This window comes from Schistosoma mansoni, chromosome W, assembly GCF_000237925.1.
Source record: "Schistosoma mansoni strain Puerto Rico chromosome W, complete genome".
NCBI lineage: Eukaryota > Metazoa > Platyhelminthes > Trematoda > Strigeidida > Schistosomatidae > Schistosoma > Schistosoma mansoni.
This window is the reverse complement of record NC_031502.1, coordinates 28,550,060-28,564,657: the sequence shown is the minus strand read 5'-3', so window position 1 is coordinate 28,564,657 and position 14,598 is coordinate 28,550,060. Positions and strand designations below refer to the sequence as shown.

Sequence of the window (14,598 nt, the reverse complement as noted above, 5' to 3'; positions counted from 1 at the left end):
CTGATAGATATAAGTTAATATCACAAGCAAATGCTCAAAACTAGAAAGTTCTTAACAGACATTAGGTTCTAGTGTGGCACTCCTCAGAAGTATGTATCGACGACCCCAAGACCTTCAGGTATGACAACAAGCAAAATCCTAAAACCATTGAGCCGGCATCTAGTGGTTTACATATTTAGCTTCAACTAATTTGCGCAACCATTTTACGATGTGAACGGTGGTTAACTGTCTCATACTCGACAAGATTGAACTTTGGTCACAGCTTCTCACTAGGATTTCCGGAATCACCTCTCCTAATTGGTCATTAGTGAGCATATGATTATATATATATATGTATATATATGTGTATATATATATATATATATATATATATATATATCAGCCTTACGGTTTCTTAGGATTCAAGAGTTGATGATTTCTGTGAACTTGGAAGTCAGTCAGTCAGTCACAACGTAGGACCAGGCACATTTATGCATCGGTCCAAGTTGCCATACCTCGTTAGCACAACAAGATGAACACCGGATTTATAGAAATAGTTAATTTAGTGGTGGTAATATATAAAAGAAAGGTTGTATATAAGGATATAGTATAGGAAGGAAGAACGTTATGAAGCAATTTTAATCTCAAGGTTTAAGGGGAGATAAAGAGTGTATACACCTACGCCATTGTGATCGATTCTGAGCCATATCACCTAGAGTCTCCAACCATTGGTTACAATAGTCACACGGACCCCAACCAGGTAGTCTGCATCTAACAACATGGCTCAGATCAGAAGTTAGTGACTTCAAACACTGATGCCATGTTTTGATTTGGCCGCCCCTAACTCTCTTCCAACCATCCCCAATACTAGTCATCATAGAGCGTCGTGGTAATCAGTGTTCAGGCATACGTAACACGTGGCCCAACCATCTCAGTCCATGAAGATTCACAACCTCATCAACTGATTTACCATCATTCCCTAATAACATACGTGTAATCTCATTATCACTTACCCGGTGATCCCAGCAGATGAGAGCAATATTTCTAAGACATCTGTGGTCAAATACTAGTAACCTACGAGTATCTTCTACTCTTAATGGCCATGTTTCACAGCCGTAAAGTAGAAGAGAACGAACTGCTGCGCAGTATACTCGTCCCTTAATTGATAGACGGATATCTCGTCTTCGCCATAGGTGACGTAAGTTGGCAAAAGCTAAACGATCTTTTTGAATCCGTGCTGAGATTTCGTCAGACACCAACCCATTAGGACTGATCAGACTTCCAAGATAAGTGAAGTTGTTGACGCGTTTGACTACTTCACTCTCTATCCTTAGTTCGGGTGTTGACGCAGGCTAGTCCTGGAGTAACAATTTATATTTAGATGGGGAGAAACGCATCCCAAACATCCTGGCATTATTACTCAGTTCCAACAGAAGACTCTGCATTTTGTCAGCGTCTTCACCAAACAGGACTATGTCATCTGCGTATTCTAAGTCGCTTAGTGGTCCCCCTGGTAGGAGATCAATTCCTGAAAATTCAGTCGAAGACAGTGTTATTTCCGAACTTGGAAGTGGCTAGGAAAAGTGTACAAAGCGTATTCATTTAGAACGATCCTGATCAGTCTACGTTGTAATATGGATACTAGATGAGTGCCTATAAATTACCTGTAATTACAAGTTCCTATATATTTCGATAGAAAATGACAGTTGAATACAGGGAGTACCTTTTCGTCCTATGGGAGATATGTCAGATGGATTTAGCCGCATTTATATTGACGTTCACAATAAGACCGGGACACTATTTGTGGATTTCGGGAATCAGTTGCTTGGTAGATAGAGACTCAACGTTAGAAACGATGGGCACTGAATTGGAGTCTGAGTGTGAAAACCAACAACTGGAAGCAGGTACATCTAAAAGATAAATCCGAAATAGGACAAAGACTGACGTCCTGAATTCCATTTACAGCCAGAATCCAAGAATAAGATGATAAAATCTCGAGTTCTGTTTATTAACTTAGTGAGATATTACTCTGAAGTACACTTAATTAACACACGATGAAAACAAATGTTTCGAAATAACACTGAAAAAGAGGTAAACTTACGAATTAAACTGCAAAATGGTGCATTCTCTGAACTTATTGACGCTGGTATACTATAATTAGCATTGAGAATAGCCAACTTCGATGAATCCTCAAATGGATGATAAGTACATGTTAAATAAAATAATATACAACCCAAAGCCTTAAACGAAAAGAAAGAAAATGATAAAATAAACATTAAAAAAATATTGAGTACTTTCATTTGTAATAAACAATAATAATAATGATACTTGTTAGACAAATAAAATATGGTTTCCTAAAAATACGAATTGAGTGTCGAAATATTGCTTTTAAATTAAATTCTCACTCTCTAGCTGTAAACTAATAAACACAGGTTTCGAACATCAACACACAATAAAAATTATTTTGAGAATTTTGAATTTAATGAACCATATAAGTAATAATAATAATATGATAGATTGACTATAAGGTAAAGAGAAAAATTAGTCACCTCGAGATAGTTTTAAAACTCAGGATTTAAAGGAAGATAAAGAGTGAACATAACGACGTCACTGTGATGGATTCTAAGCCATATCAAGAAACTTTGGTTATGTAAATTTACTTAAATTGAATATATGTAACTATTTAGAAACAATACTAAATTAATTTTTAATTCTTTAGCATAATACGACTTCAGAAAATGTACAATCTAGCTTGATATAAAAAATCAAACATGAGAAAAAATGAAAACTAACACAGAATACTTAGAAAGCAAATGTGATTGATTTATAACACTTCGAACTATGTTATCGGACATTGTTTTTAAAAAATCCTGGATTAACTACACCTTTTTTCAGTTTGTCATTCTTGTTTATTGTAAAACAAGGGAAACAGACATCACAAGTCTATCAAGTCCTGTTGGGACTTAACAAGAATGATTATCTTTATTGAGGCTTTCAGTTGGTCTATAATACTAGCGAATTTAGGAACAGTCCAGATATTCTAATATAAACGTTTCAGAAACAGGTTGTGATCTGTGCACAGTTGCAGTAGACGGTCCCTATTATCTGACCTGCGACCAACAAGTCCCCATCGGCCATCTAAACGACTCTCTTGGTAAACGTCTTATTTTTGTAATTTTGTTTTGGAAATCTGAATCTCTGGTTTTTGCGCCAAATGCGCCCATTTTTACCTTCAGATTGTATTTCCCACTTGGAAGGACCCTAAATGTAATTAATTCGTTGTATCTTTTAATATGCTATTTTGTGACGTTTCCCAGGGATATTTTTATGATGTATATATACGCTAGAGTGGTGCTTGTTGTGATTCATGTTTCTGGCTGTTTGTGGAATACGCTTTCACTCTTTTGAACCTGGACTTCTCCCTATAGTTAGCGGGGCTGGGACGCATCGAAACAGTTAGTCTATTTGGTCATTTTGTCGCTTAGTCTTCGTTCCATTCGCAGATTTAGATGATCTCGTAGTCTCTTTAAACATAGAAACCCTGTAGGCAATAAGTTTGGTATGTCCGGTCCAATGAAAGCTTGCCACACTATATTTCTAATTGGTATTCAGGCTCTTATAAATCTACAACTTTGATTATCAAACAATATCAAACGAGAGAAATACAACAATACGATTTACTTCCAAGATCGCCCCGAAATGCCCTGGTACAGCCGAGAGTGGGGAGGGCCCGTCCTCTCTCTCGAATTGCCCTCACACGGCCATGCGTGTATAGCCTCTGTCAGGGAAGTCCTACTCACTGCCCTCTCGTGGCGAGGGTATTGTTTACGAAATTGAGAGGACGAAAAGCAAATGTCCAGCACTTTAACCGAGCTGGTGGACACGGTGAGTCCACCTAGGGGAGTTTGAAAACCCTGATTCCAAACAAATGGTGCACATGGGCTACAGTATCCTGAGGGAACAAACGGCGTATGAACCACGTGTTGGTCAGCGGCTACCATGGGAATGCATCTCCTCACGATGCTCCACTGCCTTGTGGACTAGACCTTCAGGTCAAAGGCTCGGGGTGTGGCCGCCTAAGAAAACCACCTGCTTCAGTTTGGGCACCTGGGCAGTATCACAGCCCTCACACAAATCAAATGAGATTTGTGCGGCGCATATGTATCCGGTGTTTCCTTGTACCAATATTTATGTGTTTAAATAAATAAATAAATAAATAAATAAGATTACACAACAATACTGCTTAATTAGTATAAAGATTGGTTACAGTTAAATAAACCTTTATTTTAAATATTGACTTACCCAAATATCCGATGGTGTACCAATAGGATAATTTTGGTAAAGATCAAGCATTTCTGGGGCCCGATACATCGGTGTTGTGAAACGTTCCAACTTAAGAGAGGAGTTAAAAAGATGTAAGAAAAAAACATAGTAAGAACGAAGAAGACGAACTATAAAACTTACAAGTGAACTAGATAAAGATTGAATGATAGATAAAAAGAACATGATATATGTTTTGAAAATCTATTCACAAAATAATTTATAACCGGAAAGTAATGTCAATATCAAAAGATAATGCAAAAAAATCAAGTTTGCTAGGATTAGTTTTGTGCAGACATAATCCGAAAATTAATGTAAGACTTATTTACTGGTTCAATAGTACTTATCACTATTAGTAAAACACGATACTTAACAGATCCAAATACTAGTAATCATTCAGTACAAAGGTACAACTATAAGAAAGTAGATAAAAAGAAAGATAATTTGATAGATAAAACTACAATACAACCTTTTGTATAATATCTTCATTTGACGAACTTAGAAATCCATGGACTAATATACATAGGAAGAGTACTGTACTATCAAAGTGAACTCTTAAGAAGATAGGATTCACACTACAAAATATGCCTAAATTTTGTCTGATTTTGCGAAATCCACAACTAAACAACAAGGATGAACTTATTTAGTGTTTAAACTCTAAAGTCTAGATAAGAGGTTATGTAAATGATTTAAAGTGAAATAATTAACCCAACATATATTACTCAAATATGGAATACAAAAACACCCAAACTTTAAATATGTAAACTATAACACACTGTAAATTACAGAAGGGGAATAAATGATCAAACATTTAAAAGAAGCACTATGTACGTTTTGGGTGTACGCAGCTGAATACATATTAGTTTTAAAATAAACTGCATTGATATTTTAGTATTTAGCCGTTGTGAGTAAATACTTTTTTCCATTTCAGTAACGCATGTTTGTAGTGTGGCTCAATTTCTTTACACATTTAAATTTAGACCTTGTCAGTGATTTGCCAAGTGATTTGATGTGACAAATTTTAAACTGCACAAAGTTTATATATATATATATATATATATATTATATATAGTTCAATTTAAGAGTTAAATAGTTTGATCACTTCGTATTTGTTCAAAAATAAAAGTGCTACTATAGATAGAATTGACTTATAAAAATGATCATTAATTTCGCTGACAACACAACACTCACCTCTTCTTGAACACTTCCACGTTTTAAAGCTGTCCATGATTGATCTGGACTATATGTAATTGTGGTTGCACTACCAAAATCGCATAACTTTATGATAAAATTATCAGTAAGTAATAAATTCTCAATTTTCAAATCTCGATGTATCACAGGTGGACATTGACTATGCATATGTTGTACACCACGACAACATTGATGAAATATTTGTAAGATAATGTTCGACGGCAGGGGATTTTCACATTTTGATGCCGGTAAATATTTATCCAACTGACCCCCTAAATTTAAGAAAGAGATTATTTAGCTAAACTGCTCACATATGAAATTCTTGTATCCTGTAAAAGAGGTATTGGCATTTCATTTAGGACTCATTAACCACTGCTTTCATATTTTATGTGAGACTTAATTTTTCCTGAAGTTTTACAAGCAATACAAACAATGTGGTTAACGTAAAATGTATGGTTCTAGCACCCACAAAACTTGCTTTAATATTTATGTTTCTACAACAAAAATAGTACTCTTTATTGTGATTGGAGGTGAATATATAAAATAAAGGAAATGATATACATTCGGAATTACACTAAAAAAACGAACAGAATGAATAAAATACGAGTAATATTGATATTCATTGAGGATGGACAGTAATGTCCTGCCAAATGACTGCCCTAATATACAGACAGAGAACAGGTTAATAACGGAGAAAGTCAGAGAGATGAACGTTTAAAGAGTATAATCGACGGGATAATTCACATGCAAAACAAGATTAAACTTGTAGATGGATTCTCAAAACACTAATGAGATGTGAGTTATGAAAACTTAAGTCACATTCGAAAATGGATAATTCACTGACGGCATTAGAATAGCAACAGTTCTATATGGTGAGTTGACGAAACAAAGTAGATAAACATATTTCATCGAAAGATTTAAGTCTAAAACGGAAAATTAAAACCCATTAATTTCTTACAATCTACTTAATTTCATTACACTTCTGAAACCTTATCACTATTTTATTAAAACACTCCATTCTTGAGTTTGACTTTTCTTACTTTATTATTCCATCAAAAGTCTTACGATTATTGTGCAACTTTGATATCAGTATTTATGCTCTAAGAACGTGTCTCCATGTATTAGAATTTTGCTCCAAGAATTTCCAGTTAAAAACATAAAAAGCCATCTACTTTACAGTTCTTCCATACTTATTGTCGTTATTCTACCAATCTTCATTAATATGATACAATGTATTTACAAAGGTTATGAATAATTACTATCATTTCTAAGTTGTGAGCAGCTGACGAGAATTCATGAAATAAATGAATTCACTTTATTCTACTACGCTCACTGCTCCTGTCCTATTCAAATAAAACCTGTATGTAATTCGGCCGATATATTAGCTCCAATAATATTTCCAACTTTTAAATGCGAAACGCCCAATGACAAGGTTACATGCCGTTTCACACTAATGCCATTATATAGACATGCGGTGTCCGAAATCTGATACTGACACCATGTCATATAATGACCACCTCTCCGCTTTTTCCAACCAGTCCCAGAGTCAGCAAATAATGCACGACGTGTAATTCTTTGGGACGACATTCCTAAAACATGTCCAAGCCACCGAAGTCGATATTTTAAGATGGTGACACTAATTGGATTACCGTCTTTGCACCCGAATACACGATGCCGAACCTCTGCATTACTAACATGGTGTTGCCACTGGATGTCGGAAATCTTTCGGAGACAACGATGATCGAACACAGAGAGTCGTCCAACATCCTCAGCTTGGAGAGGCCAGGTTTCACAAGCATAAAGCAAAACTGCAGATGCAGACTACCTGGTTGGGGTCCGCGTGACTATCGTAACCAATGGTTGGAGACTCTAGGTGACATGGCTCAGAATCGATCACAGTAGCGTAGATGTATACACTCTTTATCTCCCCTTAAACCTTGAGATTAAAATTGCTTCATAACGTTCTTCCTTCCTATACTATATCCTTATATACAACCTATCATTTATATACTACCACCACTAAATTAACTATTTCTATAAATCCGGTGTTCATCTTGTTGTGCTAACGAGGTATGGCAACTTGGACCGATGCATAAATGTGCCTGGTCCCACGTTGTAGCTGACTGACTGACTGACTGAAAACTGCTCTCACCGACGCGTTGTAGATCCGACCTTTTACAGCCAGACTAACATCACGAAGGCGTCAAGGGTGGCCCAGATTGGCACAAGTCGCACTGGCTTTCGCTATACGTGTATCGATCTCATCACTCACGCCTCCACCAGCACTTATGCAGCTACCTACATGCACGAACTTTTCGACTACTTCAATCTGGTCACCAACCAGGGTGATTACAGGATGAGAATCCTGCCAGTCTTGTAGAAGTACATTGCACTTCGAAGGTGCAAAGCACATGCCGTACCTATGGAAACTGATTGCCAACTGATTTAGTGCGGATTGCATGGCTTGGGCATTATCGCACAGTAAGACAATATCATCCGCATACTCAAGGTCGAGAAGTCTTTCTCCAGACAACACATCCACACCGCCATTACTTACATTCATCAGAGCTGTTTCCAGGATGTCATCGATGGTAAAGTTGAAGAGGAATGGTGAGATTGGGCAACCCTGCCTAACCCCACTGCTTGAATGGAACAAGGGAGAAAGGTGGTTGTATGCCCTCACTCTACCTGAGGTGTTCGTATACAGGGCCTTTAAGATGTTATAAACTTCTCAGGCACACCCTTCTTCAATACACTCCCAGAGGACAGTCCTGTCCAAAGAGTCGAAAGCAGCCCTGATATCAAGAAACACTACGATTGTTGGCCTGTGATAAGTATGACGATGTTCTAACATTTGGCGAAGAGTAAAGATATGATCAATACATCCTCGACCAGAACGAAAACCATCCTGCTCCTCGCGAGTCAAACTTTCTCGGGTTTCGAACAATCTACGGAGTATGACGAAAGCCAATAGTTTGAACGTAATCGAAAGTACGCTTATCTCTCGATAGTTGCTGCAGAAACGACGCGAACCCTTTTTAGAGATAAGGACAAATATCGACTCGTTCCATGATGTTTGAACACTATCTAGCTCCCAGACCTTTGTAAACAACGTTGTCAGTTCCTTAACCAGAAAGTCACCACCATCTTTAAAAAGAGCCGGAGGTAAGTCATCTGGGCCTGGTGATTTGGAGCGTTTCAAGAGTTGGAGTTCCTCGAGGACTTCCACCTCATTTGGTGGAGCAGTCGTCACCAGCCATGAAGGGCAGGACAGTCTGATCGATGTTACCAGGGCAGCAGACCAGTTGAACTGCCCTTCGAGGAACTCTGCCCATCGTCCAAGACATCGATGGGCGTTAGTGATTGGCATCCCGTCATCCTCACAGATTGTTTCGCTCGGACCAGACTTCTTGCTGCCAGTGGCTCGGATGAGTTGAAGAGTTTCCAGCAGTTACCAGAGGCAGCTGCTACTTCCAGCTCATTAGCACGCTCCAATCACCAAGCTTCTCGGTCCTTAAGCAAGCTTTGCCCAATTTCACTGCGTAACGGCGTTCGTTTGTGGTCAAACTAACGGCCACCTGTAGTTGACTGACGGGCTTCGATGAGTTGTAAGGATCCTGAAGAAACTCAGTGCTTATAAGCGTGACGTTTCGCGAAGCCGCAAGCGACTTTACTCGCCTTTTTCATGGCGTCATGCAGTTGCAACCAATGCTCATCTATACTTTTCGGTGGGATGGCAGCTAGCCTAGAAGCTAGGTCGATTAGATACTTACTTGCAAAAGAAGTTGCAACCAATTTACTGACATCAATCCGTTGATGATTGTCAATTCGTTGACCACTGAAAAGTATGGTAAGATTGGAGCAGACCAGGGCATGATCAGACTCCAGATAGGTACTCCAAAAGGAGCGGCAGTCTTGTACACAACCACGCCAGCGGTAGCTGAACACGATGTGATCAATCTGAGTCCAGGCTTGAGATGCAGAGGGAGGATGCCAGGTGGCACATAGACAATGACTGTGCCGGAAGTTAGTGCTAGCCAGAAAAATGTTGTAATCTGTGCACAGTTGCAGTAGACGGTCCCTATTATCTGACCTGTGACCAACAAGTCCCTATCGGCCACCTAAACCACTCTCTTCTGTGCCTAGACACTTGGCCTCAGCATTCAAGTCTCCGGCTAGTACTACAGTATCTGTCGAATGCACTTTCTGGAGGATAACAGTTAACTGGTGGTAAAACTCATCCTTGATCGCATCCCGGCCGCAATCTGTCAGAGCATAGGCAATGACGAAAAGACATCGTTTCTCACACCGATTTCTTCTCACTTTGATGGAACTTCCTAATCTAACAGCACATAACCGACCTTTAATGGGGATCCAATCGATTAGTGCTGCCTCAGCTTTAGCGCTTAGTGAGACACCAACGCCAGCAAGACTAAACAAAGATGCCACAGGGTACCCGGATAAACGCACGTAGAACAAGCCTTCTGAAGAGACAGATGGAGAGCAAATTTGTTGTACTTCACCAGTCTTGAATACGGGTGTCAGATAGACAACAGACGTAGATACTAAAACTTTCTAAAGAAATAGCCAGCCCTATTTGTTCTATATTTTAACATAAACGTTCCTGTTGCGAACCTTCTTAACGGGACCTTAATACAACATTTTAAAAATTAGATAGTAACACAAGAAAAAGGGAAAGTGAAGGAAAAACTTGGTGTTTAGGTAGAATAACGTCAGTCAGTTAGCTACAACGTAGGACCAGGCACATATATACATAGGTCCAAGTCGCTACACCTCATTAGCACAACAAGATGAACATCAAATTCATAAAAGTAGTTAATTTAATGGTGGTAATATACAAAAGAAAGACTGTATATAAGGATATATTACAGGAAGAAAGATATGAATCTTAAGGTTTAAGAGAAGACAATTAGTGTATACATCTACTCCATTGTGATCGATTCTGAGCCATGTCACACAGTCTCCAACCATTGGTTACAATGGTCACACGGACCCCAACCAAGTAGTCTGCATCTAACAACATGGCTCAGATCAGAAGTTAGTGACTTTAAGCACTGATGCCATGTTTTGATTTGGCCGCCCCTAACTCTCTTCCAACCATCCCCAATACTAGTCATCATAGAGCGTCGTGGTAATCAGTGTTCAGGCATACGTAACACGTGGCCCAACCATCTCAGTCCATGAAGATTCACAACCTCATCAACTGATTTACCATCATTCCCTAATAACCTGCGTGTAATCTCATTATCACTTACCCGGTGATCCCAGCAGATGAGAGCAATATTTCTAAGACATCTGTGATCAAATACTAGTAGCTTATGAGTATTTCCTACTCTTAATGGCCACATTTCGCAGCTTTCACGTAGAAGAGAACGAACTGCTGCGCAGTATACTCGTCGCCTTATTTATAGAAGGATATCTCGCCTTCGCCATAGGTGACGCAAGTTGGCAAAAGCCAAATGAGGTTTTTGAGTCCGTGCTGAGATTTCGTCAGACACCAACCCGTTAGGGCTGATCAGACTTCAAAGATAAGTGAAGTTGTTGACGCGTTCGACTACTTCACTCCCTAACCTTAGTTCAAGTGTTGGTGCAGGCCAGTCCTGGAGCAACAATTTACATTTAGAGAGGGAGAAACGCATCCCAAACATCCTTACATTGTTACCCAGTGCTAACAGAAGACTCTGCATTTTGTCGACGTCTTCACTAAACAGGACTATATCATCTGTGTATTCAAAGTTCATAAGTGGACCTTCTGGAAGGAGATTATTGCCCGAAAATTTAGTCAACGAGAACGTTTTCTCAGCAGTAGGTCTTTGACCTAAAGGTCTGATCCACAAGACAGTGGAGCAACGTCAGGAATGCAGTCCCATGGTAGCCGGTGACCAACAATTGGTTCATACGCCGTTTGTTCCTTCAGGATCCTGGAGCCCATGTGCACCATTGGTTTGGAATCAGGGTTTTCAAACTCCCCTAGGTGGACTCACCGTGTCCACCAGCTCGGTTAAAGTGCTGGACATTTGCTTTTCGTCCTCTCAATTTCGTAAACAATACCCTCGCCACGAGAGGGCAGTGAGTAGGACTTCCCTGACAGAGGCTATACACGCATGGCCGTGTGAGGGCAATTCGAGAGAGAGGACGGGCCCTCCCCACTCTCGGCCGTAGCAGGGCATTTGTGAAAGTCAAACATTAAGAATTTTAACTGTTGACAAAGCTCTGATACAGACTTCATTGATCGCAAATAAACCAATACCAGCTATTACGTTGTTAACTATGTAATAGAGAAGAAATTTGAAAGATGGTTCACTGATGTAAGTGGATCATAGAGAGAATTATTACTAGAAACTAATACAGTTACTGAAAAACATGTTTCGAGAGTGAAAAGTAGCCCTTTCACACAAATAACCTAATCTGTTATATCTTTTTTAATATGGTAGAAAGATTGCACAGGATAACAGGAATAGTTAGGATACAAAATTTGTCTATACATATTTGCGTCAGGTCCTATATTATTCATGAATGTCAGACCATCGTCGTGAAATAAAACGATAGAGTGAAACAGTCAAATCAAGGAAATCAAACAAAACAGCAGCTACTAAATACCTTTATGAATCATAGAATTATTAGGTCCAAAACCTTCACAGAAACTATTGATTACAAAAATAAGGCCACAGTATGAAAAGTGTTTAACAAATATCAAGAAATAAAATATGAACTGACCTTTACAAAACTCTGTGACTATCAGGAACTCAGTACCAATAACCTTCATTTTCTCTTTACCAACAGATGCTGCACTAAAAAACTTAAGGATGTTTGGATGTCCGTTCAACTGTTTCTAAAGGTAAAAAATTCATCAATACGGTAATATAATTTCAGATGCACCCATACCAGCAAACGAACTTCATGAAGAATTAAATCTGCTGAAGGTTTGTCGTGAGCGAGCATACGCTAAACAAGTTATTATAAAAGTAAACGGATACCTTCAACGCATATAATATATTTTCATTGACATCTTGAGCTTCATAAACTATTCCGTAGCCGCCTTCAGCAATAACTCTTCTAACTTTTAAACTTAGTTGCCCGACAGATATACTACTGCCAAGAAATTCATTTTCATTTTTAGTAGTGTTTGAGGTGGAGAAATAGCTCAATGCAGACTTCAGATAGTCAGCCATTAGAATATGTTACAGTCAATGATCTGGAGTAAATGAGAAAGTTTTATTAGTTTGAAATTTATGTTAATCAATAGAATAAGTGTTCCGAAAGATTTATTACCAAATGAACACGCAATAATGTTCCACGATAAAACATACTGAATACTTTGAAAAGTTACTAAGCCTATCAATCAATTATAAGCAACCTAGGAACCGGTATATGCTTTCATTGGTTCAAGTTGTCATGACACATCAATACGGCAGGATGGAATTACTAAGACAAATCCCACATCAATAGAAGGAGTAACAGTATTAGCCATATTGTAAAAGATTAAACATAGACAATATGACTGGGAAGAAAACATAAATTAATGAAATAAGAAAGTATAATGGAAACATTAGACCTAGGCGTTAAAAAGTCAGCCATTAGTAAGACTGTCTAAAAACCACGAACCTATGTCATCCTACGTGAGAGGAAGTAAGTTTTAGTGGCCTCCAGATACTCTCCAGCTACTCATCACCACCAAACAACCTGAGTATGAGGTCGAAAAATGTCTCCCACACTCTTAGTGAAGTTAGAAATAACACATTTAGCCTGACGGAAGAGATAGAATAACAGGATCTGATGAAATAACTTAGGGGGTCTCTAAGAATTGTGGTCCAAACTTGGTGGTCAGGATGACCGGGATATTTTCTAGAGTTTGGAAGCTAAACGTAACCTAATCTGACTGACCTCAATCGCTGGTTGTTTCAGTTTTTAAAAGGAATAAAGCCCTCTTGAGATAACCAGGGAGGAATCAGTCTCATCAATATAATATTTAAAGTATTAACCTCAATAATCATCTGAAATTTAGATAGTTTGTGGATAGTAAACTTAGGGGAACCGAACTAATTTCAGACCTAGATGTGGATGTACCAGTCAAATATTCAACCTTCGTCGAATTCTGAAACACAGACACACCATAGTTGTATCCTTCGACGTTAAGATAGGATTTGATTGCGTCGACTGGGAGATTTCTTAGAATTTTCACTTTAAAATGTGCTGGAAAATTGCATGAACTTTGCGAGGGATTTTCTCCAAAACAAAATGTTTGTCTGCCAATTAGGGAGCGTGTATACTACTTAGTATTCGGCTCTATTTTAAGTTGTGGTTGAAAAAATGATTGATATCTTCGAAGCATTGGTAGCATGTGGGGACAACTAAGTGATAAATGCTGAAAGTAGTAGGGTACCAAAGAAAGACGAAAAATCGGTTGGTAAGGATGTGCTACAGATTTATTCATTTTTTTCCCTCCTCTATTCCAAGTTTCAACACTACCTCATACTTTTTATTCAGAGAATTTATTCCTTCTTTTCCGAGAATTCCTTTATTTTTAAACCTTTTAAACTACCAATCATACTATTACCTCAACTACTATGATATTCATCATATCCCTTTTATCTCACTGTGTTGGTGTGATGTATATTTGTGCCAGGTCTAATAGTGATTATGAGTGACTGTTAACACTTGAAAGTGAGGAGTGTCTACAATCCTGATGGAATCGATGCTTCCAGTAGGATTTGGGCTCGTGTATATTCTTTAGGCGCTAGGAGTAGCACAAGTCCGAGAAGTGAAGACGTATCACTCAAATCTCACATCAACTTTAGTCACTAACCTAAGACGAATGAAACTGTGACGTTTCCCAATAAGACAGTGAGAAACCTATTCAAAATAGGTATTTGTAACTCTTCCCTTTGTTTTAGACGGTTAGTTTACTAGTACTTGAATACAAGTGTCTTTGAATCACTGTTTGTGTATGTAAAGACCACTGAATTAGCAGTGCTGAAGTTAAGGATAAAGTCCTAGGTAAAGCTAGAAATTTAGCTGATGAGGAAGTAAACCTTCATTAATAGGTGGTTGGGACATACATTACGTACGCCAAAACTTGCGCCTACC

The 14,598-nt window shown here is 38.4% G+C and overlaps 1 protein-coding gene across 1 annotated transcript in view; it reads right to left on the bottom strand.

Moving 5' to 3' along the window:
• The window catches only part of Smp_047190 (serine/threonine kinase), a gene marked incomplete at both ends in the record, with an annotated part of 41,601 nt that extends 28,918 nt beyond the window's left edge, over positions 1 to 12,683 (bottom strand). Inside the window, 6 exons of the mRNA XM_018789246.1 lie at positions 2,081 to 2,219; positions 4,282 to 4,371; positions 5,491 to 5,762; positions 12,229 to 12,343; positions 12,397 to 12,456; positions 12,489 to 12,683. Of these exons, the coding sequence (XP_018654708.1) occupies positions 2,081 to 2,219; positions 4,282 to 4,371; positions 5,491 to 5,762; positions 12,229 to 12,343; positions 12,397 to 12,456; positions 12,489 to 12,683 (871 nt within the window). The remainder of the gene's footprint in view (positions 1 to 2,080; positions 2,220 to 4,281; positions 4,372 to 5,490; positions 5,763 to 12,228; positions 12,344 to 12,396; positions 12,457 to 12,488) is intronic.
• Between the last annotated feature and the right edge of the window lie 1,915 nt (positions 12,684 to 14,598).